Below are 24,155 nucleotides of genomic sequence, written 5' to 3' on the forward strand. Positions count from 1 at the left end.
TGCGATGCGTTATTATATAATAATTTTAAATTTAATATTAATATAACATATAGATAGCTATGTGTAATATCGTACATACGTAGATAACGCGTTAATGGCTCGTCCGATATATGTGTATGTGTGTGGTGTTGTGGTGTGAGTGTGTGTGTGTGTGTGTGTGTGTGTACCTACTACTATCGTAAGCAATATTCGCGTATACCATTTATATTATGTCATCATACATATATATTATACATGCCTACCTATAGGTAAATTCGTATACAGGAATGCACCTATATATACTATAATATATTGTATACACGATTGACAAATACGTACATGTTTAAGCCCACTAACCCTGGGAATTGTTTTGAGTTAAAATTCATTAATATCCTACCGTTTTAGTATTTTACAGTTTAACACAATAACTGCAAAGTTAAAAAATCGTTAAAAATTCATTTTAAAAATTAACGAATTATATTTTTGAAAACCTATGGTAACTAAAATCAATATATTATATCTAATTTCATTTGTTTCTATTTTAATGTGAATTTAACTCATTATATTTGCATTAAGATATTAAGTCTTAAGATTTTGTATTAATAACCATAAAGCTACCTATGGTAGTTTAAGCTTAATTATATTGAAGTCACAGCAGTTACTGTCCTCAAAACAAGCTACACTTAAATCGAATTACACCAAGCTATGTACTTAATCCGCCACGGGTAGATTGACCACCCAGGTTATATTTTCAACGTTTGTGGCAAGATAAAAACTTGACTCCCTATAAGATGTTAAAATATTTTCTGATAGTAAAATGCTTGAATATCAGCAATATTTTTTTGAATATTTATTTGTATGTTTCTACAAGGGTACAGCATATACATTCTATGATTTAAGAAAATAGCTTATTCGGTTGTACCTAGTCGTATTTAGGTAAAAACAATTATCTACAACTAAGTTGTAATGTGAATACAGATAAGTATTATAAGTAGTCTTTATCACTCTCAAGTTATGAGTCAGATATATAAATAAAATATCTCTGTGTTGTTGCTGCATTGATTGATTTGTAATATTACTGGACACAAACGTATTTTAACATTTTTAACGATATTTAATTGTATAACATTCAATCTAGATTTTTCTATACTAGCGTAAATGCAGTATTTTGGTGCATGTGACTGTTGTAGGTAGCACCAAAGATATTATCAGTCGGGATATTCATATTTTTTTATTGTGAATATAGTCACTAAAGCGAAAAAATTTATATTAACTTTTCTTCAATTTAAGTAACCACATACAACATTATTAAATTAAAATTGTTCAGACAATTTGTTTATTTTAATAAATTTCTTACCTACTTCATGATATAAAATTGGATATTTTGTAGCACTGTATAATATGGGTAGTTTATAAGCCTTTTAATGCTATAAAGTCATTATTAATTATTGATTTCGTTTTTTTAGATAATAAAAAGTTACATAAAATGGGTTATATGCCATGTTCAAATTTAATGATTCCAAGAAAAAACTAAACAAACTAAATAACCAAATAAATATTTGGTATAATATTATATTAATAGTCATAAAAGAATATAAACAAGCAATTGTAACATATAATCATTACCAGCAGCATGTTTCAGAGTGTTATAGCAGCGCTAGTATTACAATTTGTGACCACAAACAACAAACCTAATATTTTTAAACATAACAATAGTAATTTAATTATATTACTAGTCTTAAGTTTGAAAAACGGGAAGAAAAATATTAATTTTGCAAATATATCCTTAGATATAATTTACATATGAATAAAAAATATTTAGCCAGCGATTTATAGCAAAATATATATGCATACTACGCAAAAAATTTAAATTAAAACTAATTTATAGCGAACCCATATAATACCGTGTAATTCAGTTTTTTGATAAATACCCCCATAAAACAATTATTTGTAAGTTATTAAAAATATACACTAAATACTAAATAAGTTATTACTTTTTTTTTTATTAGCTCTATAGACCTATAGTTATAACTTATAAGTATATAAACGAGAAATTATTACAGTTAAAATAAAATCTGATCACCCTGATCACCAGTATAATACTATAATTATTAATTACTTACTAATAACTAAAATAATCTTGGTCAACAGAATAAACAATCAATAAGATATTTTTTTTTTCAACAACGTAGTTTTTTCCAATACATCTACTACACATAATATATATATAGATAGTAATAATGTGTATTATCCATTATTTGATTTTAAGTTCGAGCATAATACAGATCAGCAAAACGATACGTTTAAAAAAATATACTTGTATTATATCAGTAGGTACTAGGTAGTTGAATACTGTATTTATTTTGTTTTATAATAGGTATTCCAGCTTTTGTTCAGATTTCAGATTGTGTTTGACCATACTAAATTGTGAAGTAGGTACAAATACAGTATTATAATATTATTTTAATTAAATAAATGAGATAATTCCATAAATAAGAATTAATGGAAATATCTGATTATAAATATTTATTATTTTTAAATAAAAAATTCTCCGGATGTTTTGCTACTTTAGCAAATAACGGATGTCATTAATATTTAATATGATGCGAGTTTTTTGCCTGGATAAAATAATAGGGTCGGCACCGGAAAAAATATTCATTTTTTTTGTATGAGGACACCCACACGTCACATTACTCGCGATTCCGGCGTTCCCCCAAATCGCTATATTTCAAGAGGGGGGTTGGCAACAGGTATAGGGGCGTAGACCATTATAGCCTTAGGGTGGCAATATTCTTAAATGCACCACTGTATATCGTGATATTATATTTATGATTCAATTCCATATGTGTACTTACCGAGAGTAATGGGTATTTAAAATGTATACATAGATATAAACTGATATTGTATAAGTAATTAAATCAATTTTAGTTTATAAGTATATTTATACTAAAAACAGCTAAGTTAGGCGCTCAAAATATAATTAAAATAAATAATAATCAGCACTATATAAATAACAAGACATATATGAATATATTGTATAACAAGTAGAACGCAATTCTAAAGGAAGACACGTACAATTTAAATAATTTTGTATTATTATAATAATTTGAAAAAAAATTATACCGACGCTGAGTACGCTTAATACTCTTAAATATTTAAAAAATATTATAATTATAAATGCATAATGAACATTTTCAGACAGTCATCAATATGAACAATAAAATAATTATTTTAACGAATTCTTAGTACATTATTAATCAAATAACGTTTAATTTCTCTAATCTACATGTATATAGTATATATAGTGAATCACTCACCAAGCACGCTTACCTACCCCCCTCCATTTTTTCATTTAATTATGAATTCATCAAAACTTTAATTATTTAAATTTTTAAATATAGGTACTTAAGCACCATATTTTTAAATACCTACCAACTAACCTACTTAGATTTTTTATTCAATTTAAAGAGTGTCTTGTGGCAATATTAACTTCTTGTTACTAAAAAAGAATCACCATTTTTCTTATAAATTATTAATCAGATGACTTTTTTGTAAACTGTGATATATATATATATAATCGAACGAGTATGACGATTTAAAAATTTTAATAATTAATGCTAATCTTTCAACATTTTAAAGTTTGTAAAAATGTTCTTAGTGTAATGAATACTACTATTTTATGTTTTATGAACTACAGTATCTTTATTGAACATGAATATAAATTACAATAACTCGGAAACTGCTAGTTTGAATTTTTTTTAGATACCTACATCTACATTTTCAAAAAAAAAAAACTTTTTAGCAACTTACAGTATAAAAACAGTTAGTTCTCATTTGAAAAAATAAGTTTAAATCAAAATAAGACACTTAAATTATACTAAACATTTTGATACTTCAAAATATAGTCCTTAAGATAAGTATAGATAAATATAGAAACTTAAAAAATCCAAAAATTCAGAATTTAAATAAATTTATAAAGTAAAACAGATTGTAACAATATTGTTATAATTTTTTTTGTTATAATTATGATTATTCATAATTAATTATTTAATTTATAAAAAGTTCCACTTTATAAGTAGGAAATATTTTATGCCACCCGAAATATGTGTATTATTTCAATACAAAGTTTGACAAAAAAATAATCAATTTTGTTTCAGCTAGTCTAAGCGCAAGCTACAATATTTGCTCGTTTAAATTTATGATCCAATTTAATTTAGGTGTCATAGTCAAAATAAAATGCAAACTTATAGGTACAACATATATACAGGGTGTCCCAAAAATAACGCATTTCTTTAAATCGGTTGTCATTTTTTGGTTTTTATGTTTACATCATTGTTCTAATCATTTTTTTAAATTTATTATCATTCCGGTTTGTTGTTGTATAATCAGTTTTTGTCAAGTGTCACGGTCACCATGGGCCGAATGTCAATTGAAACACGTGTGTTGGCTGGTAAGACCTTTTACCAATCTAACGAAAGTGGTGCGGAGACTATGCGACGACTTCGCATCTTACTCGGATGGGACGCTACTCCCAATGTGTCATCAATTCGTTGACAAATAAAAAATTCGAAAAAAACTGGGCCCTGGTTAAGTTAAGGTGTCTTCCTGAAACTCACCAGAAAGAACTGCTATTGGGTAATTATTGCTAATTTTTTCGATCACACTTTTTCATTGGCCTAACAATAAGCTAGGGGAGGACAGTCGAATGATATTATTTTTCATACGTAAACCAGATATTATACTGAAACTGTACATATCCTTTTTTTATATTTGTTTGAAAAATAAAGTGTTTTTTAGTTAATTTAAAAAAGCGTTTTTTTTCCCTGTACTTATCTATCTAAAACTTTAAAAAATTATATGGCCCTTATATATGTATATAAAGGTACCTATATACCTATTATAATCTGTATACGTATGCACGCTGTTACAAATGTATTTATTTATTAGCCGTTGAAGTTAAAAATGTTTTTAAGAACCCTTTTTTAGGAAATTAACGACTTGAAAATGTTGACGTCCCCAAAAGGAGAATATTGGCCTCAACCATTTTATAATAACATAAAATAATAAATATGATATACATACTATTTAAAATGGATTGATATATGATAGATTATTGAGCTATATCAAACGCTTTTACTTACAAATACCTAATAGAGGTGTTCTTTAGTGGGTGGTTAAGTGCTGATCTTTTAGTGTTATTGTATCGTGACAAGATGAGCCGATTATAGGCAACAATCATATTTTTATTTATCATAATTCATAATGTATATACTGCACAATGCACTATTCGTATTATTGATATATTATAATATCATAATATCAAAACAAAAATGATTTTCAATTCGTTTTTAAAGTGTTTTGTGGTCAGATAGTATAAAATAATACGAACATTATTACAATATTGTTGTCTTTGGACTCGTCGGTCGCGGCAGTAGCGTCGTCGGCGACACCGACTTCGACAACCACCACCGCGGTAACGGAACGCGCGCGCGTCTGCGCGACCAATGAGCACGTCCGGGGCGCGACCAACCTAGTCCAGGGCCCTCCTACCGACGAGACGCGCCCGCCACCGCCACTGCCGTCTTCGTCAGTATTCGCACAGAAACGACGACGAGACGACCGCGACGTGCGTCTCTGTCGCAGACGAAAACGCATTGCAACGCAACTGTATTTACCTTATAACGGTTTCGATCGAAAGCCGCGCGTTTGATAGGTACCAATACAAAACATACGTACTAAATGTGATAAAACGTATTATAATAAATTCGTGCAATTCGTATTAGCGCGATTTCGCAACGCTGCAGCTTAGATCGAACTCGAAAGGGTTTCGCTCCCGGTCACGTTACTCTTAGTACCTCTGCAGCTGCGGTGTTATTATAAAAACGAATCGTAACAATATCGCTATAGTCACGACGGACTGCAACGCGACGATGGAGTGCGCGTTTCACTAAACGGTTTGTCTAGTGCAGCGCGCGAACGACGACGACGCGCGGCGGCCATCGCATGTCGTACATGTCACCGAGGGACGTGGTCGGCGTCCGCGCCGCCGGAAGCATCAGCCTGTCGCCAGGCAGTTGCATGGAAGCGCTGAGCGAGAGTTCAGCATCGAGCGCGGCGGCCGCGGCGGGCGGATCCGTCACCGTGTCCGACTTTCTGCAGACCAAGCGCAACCTATCGTTTTCGTCCGAACAGGTGTCGTGCATGTGTGAGGCCCTCCAGCAATCTGGTGATGTGGAAAGGCTGGCCAGGTTCCTGTGGTACTTGCCACCGAACGAACTACTCCGCGGTCAAGAGACCGTCCTCCGGGCCAGAGCCTTAGTGGCGTTTCACAGGTAAAAACACACCGTAGAGGTACTTATGATGTCTTAGTTTCATATTCATTGTCGCTTTTTAATTAAGTATTTTATACATAATTATGTAATTCATTTTTTATGTTAACATTGTAATAATTTATTATGTCTTATATAAGTTTTAAGAATAAAAACAAACACAATGTGACCTAAGAAAATGAATTCATTCCAGTATTTATCTTTTCGGCAAAAAAAATGTAAATGATTAAAATGTTATAAAATATAATTTTAAAAAACGTTACTAGGTGTGGTTAGAAAGAAAGTAGCATATTTGGAATAATAATAATCATAAAGGTACGTGGAGAACGAATCTCTTCATGAGTTATTAACTTTTTATATTGATGGTTTATTAATTCATTAATATATTATGTATATAATTCCAAAATTTAATTATGTCAGTGAATTTATATGTTCCATATACAACAATAATATTTTGTTTGATGTTTCGGAATAATTTTATATTTGTGGCTAATAATATAATATATATAATGTATAATGTTACCGTCCAAAATCGATTGTTGTACACGTTTTGCCCATCAACGACATTACAATATAAGCATAGTTGTACGAGTTTATTCCGTATATTAAATAATATATATATATATATATATATACAATAGTATGTTTTATTGTTTTTGTTGTAACCCGTTCAGAAATAACCGGCACTGTTCAAACGAGTAGTTTTTTTAAAATTTTTGTTTCGTATAAACACGGTACTTAATGTGCACTCTTAAACTCATTGCTGGCCATAAAACAATATTTTTTTGTTTTTTTTCTGCTTGCTCAAATATAACATTAAGTCTAAGTCTAGTTCGTTTTCCTTCCAAACGACCCTCTTTGAGAAAACAAGGTTTTTAAAATCCGTTTATTACGGATAAGTAGAACACACAATAATTATAAACGTTTCCGATAATAAAAATAAAAAACTACACATAATGTACTAAAAATGTATGATAAACGTAAACAAGAAATTATCACATCGACTTATTTCTGGAATCACGCGTTTTGAGTACGGCCCAGTTATAAAAGTTTATTGCAATTCAATTCAAATAATATATTAATAATAACAATAATGTTCTTTTGTTAGTAAATTATTTAAGTCAACATGAAATATTTCTGTCTAGTGATCTCGGATTGAAATAGCGTTTTTTAAGACATGCTATAAGAAATATTGAATACTGAGGCACATATTTTTTGACAATTTTCAAATTTGTTGACCCTTTTATTATACAAATACACAATACAACTTAATTTTTTTTTAATAGCTACATGTATTTTAATGTACCGAATTATATAATATTAAGTCATTTTTACTTTTTAATCTGGCTCTAAAACAAAATTTTACTGAATTACGAATTAAAAGTATGTTAAAAATCAACTAATCGCAGGCAGTTGAAAAAGTCATAAGATGATTTGAAAACTTGAATTTAATGTAATTTAATCAATTTTAGTTTTAAAGCCATGGTTAAACAATCGAAATTCGGTTTATATAAGTCTTAAGTCATGTGTTAAAAATTAAGCAAGCTGTAACACCTGTAATTTGTGTACAAAATTTGTATTTTATTCCTTACTTTTCCTGAGAACCTTATTTTAATAAGAGGTAAACAGGAGTTACTTGTAACAGTTCTGTTTAAACTTTTTATTACCCAATAATTTACGTGTTAATGAAAACCCAATTATATTAAAAATGATTCAGAACCTGATATATATATATAATATATTAATATACTTAGTATACTATTTTAGAATTACTATAGATATCGGATATATTATATAAATGGTTATTTTTTCTATTTTTTTTATATAATACATGGAGAATTATATATTATTTATGTATAAAATATTTATGAAAATGATAAAAATGATACAATTATAATAGGCTAAAGACTATTTACTAAATAAATCAACATTAAATTTAATACATGCATGTATAATGCATTTAATTCAGTACAAAATTCAATCACAGACAAGTTTACCAAATACAAAATCTCATTTAACTCAAGTAATTCGATAATATATACCTACCTATCTACATCTAAATATTACAAGTAAATAAAACAATGTATATAATATAATATACTATTAAATATTAATGCATACAAAATAATAGAATAAAATAATGTGTATTAAAACTTAAAATGAGAACAAATTTACCTGCTTGTAACCTAATAAAAATATATTTATAAATTGAATTTCGAACATTTTTCGAATCATATATAATAAATAAATATTATAAATAATTTAAAATTAACTAAGTAATCGGTTTACTTACATAATATATTTCTTTAATCGTAAGATAAAAATGTAATAATTCTATTTGGAGAATATTGTATTACCTTATAATTATAGTTTCAAATAATAGGTATACCTACGTCCTACATATTGTATATTCCCATTATTTGTTGAATCAAATTGATTAAGACCAAAACACATTACATAAATTGAAATATTTATGTAGTTATGTGTAAATTATGATATTTTTTAAGTATAATAATATGCAATATTTTCTTTAATAACAATATTATAAGCGCATTTTGTGTATACCTATATAAAATAGTGTACGCGTGTTATATTTAAATTTTAGGTATAATACTTATAAATTATAACATATAAAACCTATCTCTAAAGTCAAACAGAGCTGCATTTTTAAAATTATTATTTATAGGACATGATAATGAATAATAATATCTAATACGAAAAAAAAACAAATATATCATTATATATAGGTACATCGTAATTGCTACGGTATAATATATTAATGAGGAAATTCCATTAATTCAATATAAATTGTCATTAATTGTAAAAAACCATTCATTGTACGAAGATTTAACCACTATGTATAATTTTAATTAAAAATAATAATAACTGATTCTCAAAATATTATATGTAAATATAAATCGAATTCCTAATCGTTTTATTTATTCAATTTAATTGTTATTTTTTCATGATTTCGTGAAACAATAATATTGTATAAACTGCAGATAGATATCTTTGATATCTATTTAAGTTTTACTATACTAACTTAAAATCAGTGGTCAATTTTGTGCACATTATGATGAACTTTTTCTCTGAAAATGTTTTTAAACATATAGATATAATCATAAAGATTTTAAAATAAATGACACAATTTCTTTGTAGGCTTTTCTAAGTAAATTCAAAAATCTTAGATCGATTAGACCATGTGTAACATTTAAATTCGAATCGACAAAGTATCTGCGTGCATGAAACATATACTGTACATAGTGGTGTATAATGTACATATTATATACAAGTATACAGTATACAAGTAGACGTGTCATAACATACTTTTATATAAATTTTTTTTTCAAAACTAAAGAAAAAACACATTATTTTAAAACAAATATTATAGATTCCTCGCTTATGCTCAGAATCTAGTACGGTGTTTGTAAAACGTTCAGCTGTCACTGTGTACACTCTCGCTTGACGATTTATTGGAATACATGTATATTATACTCAAAAAAACAACAACGGCATAATAATATGACCGTATATCTTCTAAAATTATTGTTGTAGTGACTTACCATTCGGCGTAAAAATTGTAAACAAATGACAGGTGTTGTTAAATACGAAATGTTGATAAATGTGCACTCTATTTACCGATTGTTATTATATATCGTTAATTTGTGTACGTAAAATATAAGACTACAATTTCCGGAAATCGAAATGAAAATGTTGTTTTGTCACATATAGAAACTAAATTATATTATAGTTAATAATATTATACTGCATTACTGCAATGACAATATAGACTTTGGGGAACTGTTATTCAATACCGCCAACTATATACAGTAAATTTAAACGATTATCTATGTACTCGTGTAATGAATTGAAATATGTAATATGTTATAATATTATACGTAAATATATAATATACAAGGTTTGCTGCTTATTACATTTAAAATGTTCATAATATATGCAATTAAAATTACAAAAATGTTAATAAATGATAGGGTGAAAAAATAAAATATTGCATTTAATATTTTTTTATGTTAACACCTAACAACAACTCATTAATCATAACATATTAATTATAGAAGAAAAAAAAATAAATTTCTTTAAATGATTACAGAAATATTCACCTATTATTATTGTTTATCTACAAAAAGAACCCAATGCGCAAATTTAACTATAATAAATATTACGTGATGAGCGTTTTAGCTAAAATTGCTTTATAATAATGATTTGTTTGATTTAAAATAAATTAGTAATTATCTTTACTTTTTAATGAACGACGTTCTTAAAATATCTATCGAAAACTTTAATAAATATAAGTTATTAGTTAATTGCAAATGCTATTAGCTTAAATTATTTGTTTTAATTACTCTAGTGTTAGTGGTAATAGTTACATGTTCAGCATGTTGTTATACCAGCTATATGCTACGTACTATTATATACTATGTTTTATTAATTATTTACCATTTGGTACTTTGATTTGAATTTAAATGTAATATAAAATTACTAGTTACCCCATAAATTATAAATCAAAATGCTCTACTATACTTTAATCCAGTACCCAGTTACTACTTATTATTACATAATAATTTGCTTAGCTATACTAGATCTTAAAATTCTAGTAAAACTATATAACATTATAGGTGTTTTTGTTTTATTTTAATTTCGTAGAATTTATCACACATGTTATTAGACAATATTTATTTTATATTTATTATTTAATTGAAAATTTACTTTTTCAATGTTATAATTTGATTAAGACTATGTTAGAATCCAAAATATTTATAATTCTAATTTTATCGTTATAATAATATTATATTTTTCACAATTAGATACTATCTAGTAATTTTACTATCCTTCTAAACCAGCCATACTCAACCTTTTTTTTATTTGGGCCACATAAAATATTTTAAAATATTACGCGGGCCACAAGTCGAAATGAATAGAACGGAAATTAAAAAAAAAAACTAAAAATAAATTTATGTATTGTGTATATTGTTTAACATTTGAAAATGTATTATAAAAAAAATCAAATAAAATATTTATTCTAAATTAAGTATGAATTTTAATATTAAGATAGTTATGCTTAAATCCATAATCATCCTTATCGCAAGTGCGTGCGACACATTTTGATTGTTTTGTTATATTTTATATTTATAATAATATTAGTTTTGAAAGTTATATTTTTTTATCAATTCAATGAGTTCGATTCGGGTCACATATAAATCGTTAGAGGGCCGCAAGTTGAGTATCGCTGTTCTAAACCATCAACATTTTCTTGTAAATTCTTTACATAGTTTATTTATCATTATGAGATGTACATAATACTACTTTAATGTTTTGTTTAATTATCTTTACTTACACTAATAGGTATTTTTAATATTTATTACGGATGTGTATTCAAGAATGATGATCTGTCTTAAAAGGGTCAAATAAATGTTATTAAAGATAACAAAAATCTAAAGAAAGGTATAAATTATATAAAAATATTTTAACATATAACATATTGTTGAGAACTGGAGATTTTATTCTGCAACGTTACCTATTGAACATTTCTTAAAATATTTTTTGCCAAAAATGTAGGTATATGTTATAAATTTATAATATATTTGTAAAAAATGATAGGCGTACCGTACTGTGCATTGCCATTAACATGTTTTTTTGTTTTCGCAATTCATTAAAACGCTTAAGGTTAAATTAATTTTTTCACTTGAAGTAAAAATATTAGGTATATATTTTACGTGCGATGGTTTTTTTTTTTTGACAACGGAAACGACGAAAACGTATTCACATTCACAGACATCTAAACGCCAATATATTTCCTGACAAACGTAGCATATTTTTTTATTTCTTTATTACCAATTCTCACGCCGTTTTTTAAGTTTTTGCTGAAGTAAATGTTTTCATCGATAAGCAGTATTAGGCCACCACCTTATGTGCATGAATTTAAAAAAATAATAATTTAAAAAAACCAGGATGCATATATGCTACTAAATTAAGCATTATACGCGAAATTTCGCAACAAAAAAATATGTTCGTTAAAAAAAGCAATATTAACCGGAAATGCACTTATGTAATAATAATCAAACGCTTCAGTTGTAAACGAAGAAATGTAAATAATTTAATAACGCGTTAAACGAACAAAATACCGGATAAAGTGAAGATAATGGTGCAGATGATATTGTATAAAGATTGTGACAACCATCATAAAAGATCTGCGAGCAAGATCGAAAGGGAGAGAACAGAAAAGAAGGTGGAGTAATTTGGATATACACCTCATATGTTAGGTATTATAATAAAAAACCTGAAACAAGATAACAACACGAAGTGTTGCTTTATATACGGTTAAGGGTAACCCTCCTTCATCCTTACCAACGACCGCTTGTACAGAGCCAATATAATGGACTGCATATTGTATATACTAGGAAAATAAATTGTATAAATAAAAAATACTGGTTTTTTAAAAATCTTGTGTGACATAATTTGGCATTAAACAAGTTATCATTCCCGAATCTCGAGTGTGGTCAATTGTTATTACATGAAACCTACCCCCTACCCAATTCCAACAGGAATTATTTTTACAAACTAATATAAACAAGAAAATTTTTTAAAAAAATAATATCTAAAGACATCTTTAGAACTCATCATATTTTTCCTAAGATCCTCACTAATAAGTATTTACTTAATATTAAATTATATATGCAATGTATACATATTATTTTAGTTGATGATTTATTCATAACAACAATAATTGTTAATATTGAACAGTAGGTACTTCAGGCTTATGTATAGAATGTTAAATTTACTTATCCAAACTTAGAATAATATATAGTAATTTGTTTAGCATGAATTAAATCGTACATGATCAACTCAAAGTGACGAACAATACAGTAAAAATGTAAAAACCTAAACAAATGCGTGCAATTTGACTCGTTTATGATTTATATAATAGACCTCGTAGATACTTGATGATCTTTAAACAAATCCTACAACAATAACGTTGTACGTGACCTAAGTACTCGAATTAATTGTGTAAACAAAAATTTACTCGGATTTTACAAAAAAAATCTAATAAAACCCGCATGCATTTGTTGAAAAAAATCTCATATTCATTTTTATGTAAATGAAAAAATAAAAACACGTTATATTGTAATTAAAGACATTATAAAAATAATTAAATAATGAACTAGTCTGCAAATATATGTAATATTTTACGAAAGTAAACAGAGCACATTATATTCAATGCAATATCACAACATTCATAACGTCATTGTTATAAACGTTACACTGAATTATTATTTATAGGATAGTCAAAAGACAAAAATGTCTGAAAAAATTATTTAATGAATGAATTTGACAAACGCCTATGGTTACATTCAATAAAATCATCTGCTTATAATTGCATGCATATTATATACAGACGTACGATTTAATAAATATAATAATTGTATGTGTAATACACGGATCGAGTGAAAATGATGTATCGCGATAAATGGCAAACGAATTAAAACGAAATTAAATAGTGCAGTAGTTATAAATATAATAATATTATACTCGTATTACGCACCGGACGATGGTGATACAAATACATGCATACCAATTAAACTTGTATAATATAAAGGTTTATAAAGTTTATTAAGTCATAAACTCATAACTCATAAGTCATACTTAATATATCCGCACTCGAGCTGTTTAAGTAACACAACATTATTATGTGAAGCCATAAAATAACTTATACCTATATCAGTGGCGTAACCGGGATCTTTATTTGGGGCTAATTATTTGTTATACATAGGGGAGGATGTTAACTATAATCAGGGATCACCTCATAAGTTTGGTATGCTAATGCTGTGTGGGTATATACTATTTTAGACTTTTGCAACGATCTTCATACAATAAGTTACAATTTCAATACATAATTACATCTTAGTTATTATTCATTCATAAAATATATTACATTATAAACATTTATAGTAAGAAATAGATTATGTAAAATAAATGGATCAATAAATGTGTCTACTTAAATAATGTGTTATAGTTTTGTAGTTTGATAACATCTGTTTGATATTTGTTGAATACAAATTATGTGGAAATATAATAAAGACATTTATTTAATGCACCTTATTTATCTGACCAATCCTTCAATATATAGTAATAATTAATACTTATTATGTTAAATATACTTGCGCCATTGCAGGAACGCATTCCACGAGCTGTATGCCATACTAGAGAGTCAGAGCTTTGACTCGAGGCATCACTTGCAGCTCCAGCAGCTATGGTTCAAGGCGCACTATCTAGAAGCGGAGAAGATCCGCGGCCGAACGCTAGGCGCGGTGGACAAGTATCGGCTGCGCAAGAAGTACCCGCTGCCAAAGACAATATGGGACGGTGAAGAGACCGTGTACTGTTTCAAAGAGAAGTCGAGAAACGCGCTGAAGGACTGTTATTTGAAGAATAGGTACCCAACACCGGACGAGAAACGAGAACTAGCCCGGCGGACGGGCCTAACGCTCACGCAAGTCAGCAACTGGTTCAAAAACCGGCGGCAGCGCGACCGGACGCCTCAGCAGCATAGGTCAGTAATAATAGTTGTCTAGTCGTAATAGATCAACCGATACGTCAAAATCACGTTCCAAAAATAAAACAATAAAAACTTTGCATTGTACCACGTCGCTTCTAAGAAAGGTCGTCGAGTTATTTTTTTAATTTTCTTAGTGTTTTAATTTAAAATTGACAGACTGCTCAGAAACTCAAAATTATTAATATTAGAAAATATAACCCACGGCGTGCAATTCGGATGAACCTATATATAATGGCACTTTTATATCCAATTGTACTTACTACTTAGTACGGCCTAGTTGTAAATCTATAAGCCCTCGATTAAATACCTATACCTTATACAATATTCAATTATATAATGATAGTCCAAACTAATTTATTTCAACGATAAAGACAATTTTGTTAAAAACAATATTATTATCTGAACAATTTACCAGAATAATAATGAGTCAATATATCAATCGAAATTATTAATTTCATGTAGATACTCGTTCAAATATAAATGATAATACATAAAAAATTATGTCAGTATTGTTCGCCTCCTCTACGTCTATGACCACTACGGTGTCTTCGTCAAAAAATCCGTCGATTACAATCACTTTTAACTGATTGTTTTTAAAAACATTATTTTGTTCATATCTAAGGAAGAGTACTTTGATTTAATTTACTTATCATTTATTAGTGATTTATATTCCATCTTTATAATGCTTAAGATCTCATATTTTTTTTTATTCAGCCCCTTTTTACATGAAGTATTGTTGTTGTAATATTAAAAATATCGACTATATAAGGTGTAACAAGACTATTTGACAAATTTTCATTACAAATGTTATTATATTCGTTAAATAGTCCTGTTACACCCTGTATACTATTCATATGTGTCTACCACCCCGACCCCAAACTTCTTCCCATAATCATCAACGTTACTGCTACACGAGTAATGAAATTTACGATTCCAATATTTTTCATTAATCAATAATAATAACCTAAACGTATGTTATAATAATCAATTTATGTAGGTAAAAACAATTTACTCACTTAAACATTATTTCCCTTAACATTCATATGCAATCGACAATTGTCAAACAAAAACAAAACAATATGTTTAATCTATGATGATATATAATAATAATATAATAATAATAAAATATAATCACTTCTTACTGCCGCGGCCGCAAGCCATTGTAACTTTGTACAAATAACGCAGAACGTTTCGAAAATACGAGTACAACGAGATTTTAAACATTTTGAAGATTATAGAACTAGAATAACTAGATTGCTTTGTACCTATCTTTCCAAACAAAAAAACATTGTCATTTAATTATTTTATATTTGTTTTTGGTTAACGTAATTCACGGAATAATATGGTAAAACGATAGTCCGCGCGACAACGAATTGTCTCGACAGTAGTGTTTATATTATTATGTACTATCAAAATTATTATGAAAACATACAAATATATATATGTTATACAAGAATAGGTTATCGTTAAGGAAATAAAAATGTAAATAGGTAGTTGAAAATACACGAATGATATTATTTTTTTATTTCAAGGCTAGATTATTAATGATTGTTGTTTTTTATTATATTACTAGCTGTGCCTTGTTATAGAAGTATAGACCCTACGCCTATACCACCATAAAAATGTAAAATATATTGCACATACTGCAGTTATTCATATATATATATAATTAATATAACTCATATGCATCAATAGAATTAATAACTGGTGAATTTTTTGCCATGTTAATATTTTTTTTCTATGACAGTAAAAAAAAATGCTTACTAGTAATTTATATAATATATAACTTATAAAACGTAATTGTAACTATTCATATTAAAGTGTATATGCAATAAAAAATCAATTAGCCATTAGATTAACTACAGAATTTAATATAGTTCACATCAAATGTTTCAAGTTCATAAAACTAATAACGAAATCTAGAAATAATTATTAAATGATAATTCGATTTTTTTTTTTGATTTATTTATCGAGATGCGTTATTTAACGTATTCAATTAATATTTTATATTTGTAATTTTAGACCACATTTATTTTTTTGGTCCAGCATATACAATACAGTATAATAATATATAGTTTATAGTTTTATAATATTCGAATGAAAACCTTTTATTTATACGGTTAACCGAAAATTCAGTTATATGTGCAGACATTTACCCTAAATTACTATACATTTCAAAAATATTGACAAAAGCGATTAGTCAACTAGTCAATTGCATAACACATGTGTAGCATAAAAATTGACGTGGGCCAGTCTTAAATGGAAAACCATAAGACCAGACTTTTTTTCAAAAATTCCTGTATGGACAGAATCTCATTAATAATTGAAGCCATGCACTCATAAGGCCCGGTTTTAAAATATGCGCACAGTAATATGAAATATGTTTTTCTGGTTTAAATTTAAATAACGACTATACAGATATATTGTAGGTATATTCAGATATTCCACTATCCCGGTAGCGTTGACCAATCAACTGTCACTGTAACGCATGTTTATTATTAATACCATCATACGTGCGTATAAAACATTATACCAATAATGTAATAAAAATTTTAAATAATTACTCATTTTTGACCATTAGTAAAATCCAGAGTATTTACGCCACTTAACTATGTGAAACTTATCGTTTATATGTAATTTATGTAAAATATATAGTATATACATATTACATTGTATATTTATATATATTCAGAACATAGATAGTATCGCCGATAATGGAAAGATATGTATAACCTATTGGTAACAAGCACTGTCAAAATATTTTGATGGAAACAATTCTAGACATATATATAAGCGCAACGTTAAAATTTTAATAAAAAACCTTTATTAAATATAAAAAGTTGTTTATTTAAAATTGTAATATAAAAAAATCAACAGCCGTATAAGTTATAGCCTCGCGCAAATGAAAGGCTTTTAGGTAAGCATAGTTATACAGAGTGATTTATCAAGCATACTCATCCACAATTTTTGTGTATACTTAAAAACCATATTATGTTCGAATAATTAAATTTATTATATAATTTAACAAGTGTTATGTGGTGATATAATATTCGTTTTTTTAAATAAGAACCAACCTTTTACACTGAAATTTATTAAGCAGATGATTTATTTTTTGAAAATATTGATGTATATAAATCAAAATTGGAACGAATTTTCGGTTTCTCATTAATTTAAATATATCAATTCACAAGAATAATAGCCCTTAAAAAAAGTTTTATGAATTATAAAATAGATTTTAAGTAATATTGGATCTATAATAGAAAGTATTTATTATTTTCGAAAAATGTTTACAAATTATAAAATGTTTAGTGTTACTAACAGATTTTCAAATAATCATAGCTCTCGTATATTTTAAATTTAAACCCGTTATGAACTTATTACTCTTAATTCATAAAGTTAAATAACTCAAAAACTACCCCGTCAAATTTTGATATCAACATATCAACATTTTATAAAAAATCATCTGATTAAAAATGTACAAGAAAAATGTCGAACATAATTTTAAAATGATATTTTTATCGTCACAACTCATAAGATACTTTTTAAATGATACAAAAATCTAAGTAGGTATTTAAAAATATAGCAAAGGAGTAGGCACCTTTATTAAAAAATTGTATTAGAATAAATGTATTATTAAAAGAAAAATAGAGTTGAGCATTTTTGGTTGGTATGTATATGATTTTGAAAGCATGAATTCATGCTATACTGCAGTTATTATTCTATAATAAAATACGTACGTATTTGATGCATAATATATCTTCTAAATTATATAAACTATAATGCTCTACAATAACTGGCAACACGTAACACAAATATATATATATATTATGTATACATTTATTCTTGTACAATAACTACTTACGAAAACGGAGAAACCTAAAATATTGTATTAGATGGGTGAAAAAAAAATATTAAAATCTTCGTAAACTTCGTCATTGTCGACGGCGGCGGCGGCATAACGTTTCCGTAAAGAAAATCACGCCGTCGTGTTTGCCATTAAACGCATAAATTTAATACATAGGGCGGCGGCAGTGCGTCCGACGGTCAAGCCCGGTAGTACAAACATATAATAATAGTGAGTGCCGACTACCGAGTTTACGATGTTATTGTGTGTACATGCGCACACATGTAAAATATATATTATATTATACATATTATATATATATATATAATATGTGTGTGTGTGTGTGTGTATATTTACTTCGTGTCCAAAAATTAACGAAAGAGAGAGAGAGAGAGAGAGAGACAGGTCATGAGAGGTATAATATATAAAGAGAGGTCGAGGGTAGTATATATTTATGTGTGTAGAGTGAATGAGAGAGACTGAAAAGAACCGCGCGTCCCTTTCGACGGAACACGTGTTTGCTAATCACACATTCTTGTATTTCGGCGTCCGTGACAAATTACCCTCCGCCGCCGCCCCACTACAGTCGTCGCTGAGCCGTTTACGCGCTCTCCGTCCGTCCGTCTAATCACGTTGTTACCATATTTGCTGGGTATATATACAGATCATCTAGTCAATCCCCGCTGTTTCGACCACCCCTACCACCATTTCACCCCAATGTCGTCCCTATACACCATCGCTTCCAAGACCACACTGCAGCTACTCTCCCCTATTGCTATATCCGACAAAATCCTTTAGAACGATAGTACCAATAAATATATACATTAATATAGTTCAGGTAACCTGTACCATACTGAAGTTACAGCAAATTATTTCGAGATTGAAATTATAATTGAATATGTCGGATACGTGATACAGTAATACATACACTAAATGCTTCTGGATTCTTGAGTATATGTAATATATATACGTAATTATAATCGTTATATAGACTATAGAGGACGGAGTAAGACAACGAACGGCATTGTTGGGGTCATTGCACATATTTCATATATTGTAAATATTACGGGAAAAATCCAAAAAAGGGTAGTGTACAATTTACCCAGTTAGTGTAAAGCTTATCTACGTTACATGCCAATTCATATTAATATAAATATTACTGATGATGGTGCTAGATAAGTTTTAATGGAAAACCATTCAATTATTACTCTATGCGTATTTATTTTTTCCAACAATTTAGTTTGCTGAAATAACCAGATACCTACGGTACGGTATTTTAATAAAAATACAGTATCTGGTCATCCGGTTCATGAAATGAATCTGTTTGAATCGTTTTTTGTATGAATATGAACTATAGATATTAAAGTAAATATATATATCTAATATTATTATATTTATTACTTACAAATTACTTTTAAGAGGTGCTCTCTCCATCTTAAAGTCCGTAATGTATAATTACTGCCCACTGCCCAGCAGTTAATATTAAGCTTCATCAATTTAAAAATTAAAGTGATTTGACCGATTTTAAAACTTAATTAAATATAACGTTATTTGAGTTCGTAGATTATTGGTTTTTTATCGCTATAGTTCTATTTTTAGCGAGTTATGAACATTTTTAAATTGCGGTATTATATATTATAGGTACGCAAAACTCACTAAGAAATTTGAACTATCGCAATAGAAAAACCACTCTAATTTTTTCTGTCCTCTTGACTTTATTAACTTGATTTATATAATCAATTATTATTAAGAATGGCCAGCTAATAACTATATACCTACTAACTTCACCGTGTTCCGTGTTTAATTCCTGAATAGTTATTAAATTAATTTAGAATTTTTAATGACAGATTTCCCGCCCCACTTGCTACACCTTAAAATAACATTAAATACACACAGGTACCTCTAACTATATTATTAAAATGGCGCTAGAGTTTGGTGCTGACGGGCAGCTGGATGCACAATATCGTATAAATTATATATATATTTAAATGTACACACGTTATTAGTTATATTATTATTACCCACGGGCCGACGCGTGAGTCCGCGGGAGTGTATGTGTGTTTGTGTTCAGTCGAACACGCCCACTGAAACGACAGCCGTAATGTCGAGGATTAGCAGGGCGGCGGCGATTCGACGCACCGCGTGTTAAATAATTGAAAAGCTCACCCGTTAGCGTGATTTACTCCCCGCAGTGGCTGCAGGTGCGCTACAGCGTGTGCCGTGCCGTGCACGCGCATCACGATGGATAGACGGATATCTACCATGTACAAATTATTATATATTATTATACTATCAAAAGTCCTAACCCACCTACCGGTATATAATATGAGAAATGCGGGGTTATTCAAAGTGATTCATCCGATATCAAATGCTTATATATGTTTAGTTTTTAATACATAATAATAACATTACAAATGTATTTAATATAGCTTACTTATAGAATATGTTTTCTGTGGCTTCCTTTGGCTACAGTTTTTACACGAACTGATCAATATATATCAATTATATATGATTACGTTACTTATTAATACATACAACACACTGCAGGGAATATAAAATGAATGAAAAATATCCTCTTGGCGCTGAGAGTTAAGTATAGTTTGGTGTAAGTACTAAGTTGTTGTAGTTTGAATAATTCATAGAATTTTGACTGTCCAAAAACACTTTTAGAATATACATTAATTTATCCAAAACTATGTAAAACATATTGTAAATTTAATATACTCTTCGTGCTTGAAGTGGTTAAATTAAATCCGTGATTATAATAGCTTGTCATTTATATGAACTCCGATATTTCTGGCGTTGTAACATTAATATTTATTATTTAACATAATATCTGCTTTAGAAACCATTCGATTAAAAATATCAATATATTTTCTTTATTATTTTTAAAAGTAACCAATTAACCAAAACAATTTTTATCATTTCAATACATTTATTAGTTGAATTTTAAATTGTTTATTACTCATAAGCAGCTAGGGCTAAAGACTTCATGCTCTAAAAAATTTTAAAATATATATACATAAATGCTCTATAAAAATGCAAAAATGCTAAAATATGCTGTTTAAAATATTTTATTTTTCATTAAAAAACCATGTTACAAATTTATTATCAATTATTATTATTATTTATTATTTTAATTTCTTCATATTTAGTCTTGCCTTTACACAAGAAAAAATTTCAATTATAAATGCATGTTTGGGATTTAATAATTTTTTAAATCTTATTACTCAAATTAATTTTTTGAATATTTTTTTAAAGTAAAATGAGCGACGATTGTTCGTTAATAAATGTTTGTACCGCGAAAACGAACACTGGACATCGGACACATGCTATTACAGCGAATTATTATATTATATTATAACATATTTTGTTATTTAATACGTAATTTCGTATTTTTTTCTTAATTACTGTCATATATAAAGTCTTTATGAAGAGTGACCTCTTTTGGAATTTCTTTTCCTTTATACTTTTCCAAAAATACTCTAAATCTTATATTTTCTATTTTTTATAAAGAAATATTAACAAATAAAATAGCTTCATATCCATATTTGTTAAATGGACAATGTCAGTGGAATAAATTCAAAAAGCTGTTGATTTTTTTTTTTTTTTTTTTTTGATTTATTATTTCAGTTAACTGACTTAATATGTTTTTAGTTTTAAGATGTTACAAAACAGTAAAACTTTTTGGCAACACCAAACTACCGAATCCAGAAATATATTCCTGCGGGTGACTTTATGTATTTGTTTTTACTTTAGGCATTTCTAAATAAATGTTCACAAAAAAAAATGTATACCTTCTAGTCTATAATATTATACAAACTATGTTAAATTATTAACGCAAAACTAAAAGACATACGATACGAACAGACGAATTGGCATTAACTTGATGGTAACCGGCATATTGCTGATCGACCAATTCTTATGTTTTTTTCACAATAGTTGACAATACACAAATAACTGGGAAAGCACACGCGCAATAAATAGATTATTTAATAATTTATATTAAATTATTTTAATCTATTTTTTTTCCAATTTCTAGAAAATTCATATTAAATATTATTCTCTGTCACGTATTGATTTAATTTGAAAATATTTTTCAAATTAAAAATGATTGCTTTAAACTTCTTGTACTATAAAAAAAATGCCTATACTACTTAGCTATGTTTTTAATGATTATTGAAAAGCATGCAAACTCCTTTAAGACCCTAGCCTTACTCATAAGTCATAAGGTTTACGTCACAACTCATATTGTACGATGGGTTAGTAGTTTAGTACTCTAGTTTATTAATATATAGGCGTTAGGCAAATGGGCCATAAGGGGGGGGGGACAGGCCACTTGACTTCTCCCTTTAAATCCGCCACCGTAAAGTTATTTTCTATTATACAGCTGAACTGCACTGATGATGCGCTATTGCGTTGCCAAGCCATGTTATGTCATGATATCTCGGACAATTTTTGTGTTTTAATATAGACGTATATAATTATTATTCACATCAAAGAATATTGAACAATTAATATAACAGTATTATAAATTATAAATAGTTTATATCACTTGGTGGATAATTTAAATTGTAATATGTTGCAACACTTGAATCAAATGGTATCTGCAGCACCATTAAAATACGATACCTGCGGTATAGTTGAATTTTTATATAATTACATATTGTATTCAAATGTATATTGCTACTATAATAGGCGTGGTGAACCTTTAGTGGGTCAAATGCCAACATTTTGCGATGAAGGTTCAAAAAACAATTCACACGTTCCAATAATTCCCCTTTAAAAAAAATGCATGTAGGTAAAGGCGTAAAGCTCTGCTGTACAGTAAGTGTCGAGTGATCACTGTATTGTCTGTATTGGAAGTGTTAAATTTGAATGCATTTTGAAAATGTGATTGATATAATATCCTTTAATATCGATATTATTGCTGTCGGTTATAGTAAAAGCTTATATTAATGTATAAAGCACAAAACGATTAGTGTTAAATTCGTAATTTAAATAATCTACAGATAGACCAATCGATTAACTAAAAAACGACGTGTAGATCCCACTTAACTATCTAGTATTTTTAGACTTTATGTTCTTATATCTTATTCAATATTTCAATTTTAATTCATAACTTATACGTTTGGTATGAAGAAATATAATTCGGTTTGAGGCTCAGGGGGGCAAGTGCCCCACTCCTGCTGCATCAATGGTGTCATCACACGAAGCCATAAAAATCGAATTGTTTACAATTCATATGGTACACACACTACTCCTGAAGGACTTCTCTCTCTCACACTCACGCGTGCACCCACACTATAATATATTGTATCACATACGTTATCAGTTTTTTTCGTGTATATACAATGTACATAAAATATATTGGAAAATCGAATCGGCCAGGGTCATCCCTGCGCCTTCGCTCCACAACACTACTTTG

The 24,155-nt window shown here is 28.3% G+C and overlaps 1 protein-coding gene across 1 annotated transcript in view; it reads left to right on the forward strand.

The window, feature by feature from the left end:
- Nucleotides 1-5,601: 5,601 nt before the first annotated feature.
- LOC113556246 (homeobox protein SIX6-like) overlaps nucleotides 5,602-24,155 on the forward strand; it is a 36,840-nt gene continuing 18,286 nt past the window's right edge. Inside the window, exons 1-2 of the mRNA XM_026961078.2 lie at nucleotides 5,602-6,311; nucleotides 14,500-14,877. Coding sequence (XP_026816879.1) covers nucleotides 5,983-6,311; nucleotides 14,500-14,877 — 707 coding nt within the window. The 5' untranslated portion in view covers nucleotides 5,602-5,982. The remainder of the gene's footprint in view (nucleotides 6,312-14,499; nucleotides 14,878-24,155) is intronic.

This window comes from Rhopalosiphum maidis, chromosome 3, assembly GCF_003676215.2.
Source record: "Rhopalosiphum maidis isolate BTI-1 chromosome 3, ASM367621v3, whole genome shotgun sequence".
NCBI classification, from domain to species: Eukaryota; Metazoa; Arthropoda; class Insecta; order Hemiptera; family Aphididae; genus Rhopalosiphum; species Rhopalosiphum maidis.